Here is a 2,500-nt window from a genome sequence, read left to right as displayed (position 1 = left end):
AGATCGTTAGCAGGCATTCCCCAATTCATGCATAAGAATAAAGATATGCCATCACTCCAACCTCAACTTGCCCATAACAAAACAGCTGCAAAGACAGCGCTCACGGAGTGTATTTACTTTAAATGCAGGGTGGCATGTTGACGTCAACAAGCCAACACTCGGGTGTGCCAACGTAGGTAAATTGAGTGCCCAAAACAGCACTCATGAGCTTATCTGCGCCAGAGAACGTAAGCAAAGTCGGATGTATGGTTGCATGCCACACGCATACATCCACCTCAACCACTCTGAGATTGACGTTCCATATAACTACCATTCCATGTGACTCAAAACCCTGGGACATCCCAAAACTTATAACTATCTATCTAGGTATGAAGGTACTACGTATAAATACGCAAGCGTCTCTCTGCACGAATCCAGGTGTCTATAGCACACGCATATCTTGAACTACAACACTCGTGGTTGTATCTACATTCAATGTAGCAACACGTACCTTGGGCTTTAACACTCATGTGTCTACCTACACGGATCTAAGTTCCTATGACAACCGCAGTACCTTGGACTTTAACAATTCTGGTTAGATTCACAATGAACTTTGACCCTATACAGCAACATGTACTCTGAGCTTTAGCACTCACGAGTCTACCTACACGGATCTAGGTTTCTATGGCAACCGCATACCTTGGATTTTAACCTGGGTGGCCAGTGGGTGGGGTGCTTGTCACGTGCATTGGCGAGCAGTTCCTCAGTCTCCGCTGTACAGACCCGCAGCATCTCAACTAGACCTGCACGTCCAATCTATTTGGATACAATACCAAGCGGCACGGTAAAAAAAGATTACTAAAACCCTAAAACCCTAAACCTGATTCGTCCATACGTGATTCTTGCGACTGGATATTCTGGTGGAGAACCAGTAGGTGACGTGAGAAGGAATAGTGGCGACAAACCCATCCACACCAGCGTATGCGTATGCACTATATTTTGATTCAATAATGTGGATTGGGGTATAAGGCGGTTACTAATAATGAATAAGCAGTGGTGTACGGGGACTACGGAACAGATAATGTGATATTTGTATCAATGTACTACAGTTGAGAATGTGGGGTGAGAGAAGGAATAGACGGCAAATTGCGTGGAAACGGATGCATATCGGCACTATATTGGATCGAAACACACACACATATATATACACACACACATACACACACATACATACACATATCCATACATATACATATACATATACACATACATACACACACACACACACATACATACACATATCCATACATATACATATACATACACACACACACACACACACACATACACACACACACACACAACACACACACACACACACACACACACAGACATACACACATACACACACGTGTACAAACACACACACGCACACACACACATATATATAGATATACAGACATCGGCACATGCAGTGTATCATGTATAACTACCTGTCATAAGCGTACATACGCGCATAGCAACATAACGACGAGTCATACCAGCTTCGCCTTGAACGCCAGCATGGCGGCCTCAAGATAAGTCGAGAAGAATAAAATGTTGGGACTGTACGCTTCTTCGGCATTGTATCCGAAGGTCTGCTCTATAGGCTGCACTAGGTGCACAAACGCCACCGACAACACACCCGCCTTCAGGGCTTCGTCCGCTACTTTAACTGTACAGTACACATAGAATACGTAGTGGTAAGCGAAACGTTGATGACAGCAGACTGTATATAAATATATAATAAGAAACAAAACGTTTATGGAGGTACACTGTACATGTATATGGAATGATATGTAAGGCGGGTATAGTAGTGGACGTTGTAGACAGTCATAGTATCAAGTATACGCAGTGGTGTATATCATTTACTTTCACATAGATGAAGAACACGACAAGCACGCGAGGTAGTAGACTATCGTGGTATCGAGCACAAACGTAGACGTATAAACATAAATGTATGTTAGTGCGCATGCTCTATTCATTGCACCAGATGTACAGCCAAACTCACCTTGAACGTATACGGATATATATTACAGAGCGTTGACATACACACTACAATCAGAATCCTAGTACTAGTACATAGCTGTATTTTAATTCTCGTTACAACTCAGATTATCCGGAATACCACGTGCGGGATCAAGACCCTTTAGTAGGTGAGAAAACGGATGGCCGAGATGATACGGATGTAGTATGAGATGTATGGTAGTGCACACAGTAACCTTTGGAATATGCTGCCTGTATACACTGTTTGTGTAATCAGGTTCATATGTGTATGTAGGAGTCTATGTATATACATCAGCCCGGAAGATAACTACGACGTAGTTCGTTCAGTAATGAGTAAAAAGGAATATATATCATGAAATGGCTGATAGATGTAAGTGTGAGTATTGCCAGAGCACACAGATACTAATATATATATATATATATATATATATATATATATATATATATAATAATATAATAATATACTACATATATA

At 41.6% G+C, this 2,500-nt stretch overlaps 1 protein-coding gene across 1 annotated transcript in view; it reads right to left on the bottom strand.

Moving 5' to 3' along the window:
* Positions 1-1,547, bottom strand: part of SARC_12627 (hypothetical protein) — a 4,218-nt gene extending 2,671 nt beyond the window's left edge. Inside the window, exons 1-2 of the mRNA XM_014293261.1 lie at positions 1,521-1,547; positions 679-795 (exon numbers count right to left, since the gene is read on the bottom strand). Of these exons, the coding sequence (XP_014148736.1) occupies positions 679-795; positions 1,521-1,544 (141 nt within the window). The 5' untranslated portion in view covers positions 1,545-1,547. The remainder of the gene's footprint in view (positions 1-678; positions 796-1,520) is intronic.
* Positions 1,548-2,500: the final 953 nt, after the last annotated feature.

The sequence above is a fragment of the Sphaeroforma arctica genome (assembly GCF_001186125.1).
Source record: "Sphaeroforma arctica JP610 unplaced genomic scaffold supercont1.2451, whole genome shotgun sequence".
Classification (NCBI taxonomy): domain Eukaryota; class Ichthyosporea; order Ichthyophonida; genus Sphaeroforma; species Sphaeroforma arctica.
The sequence above is the reverse complement of the archived record's forward strand: the minus strand, read 5'-3'. Positions and strand labels throughout refer to the sequence as shown.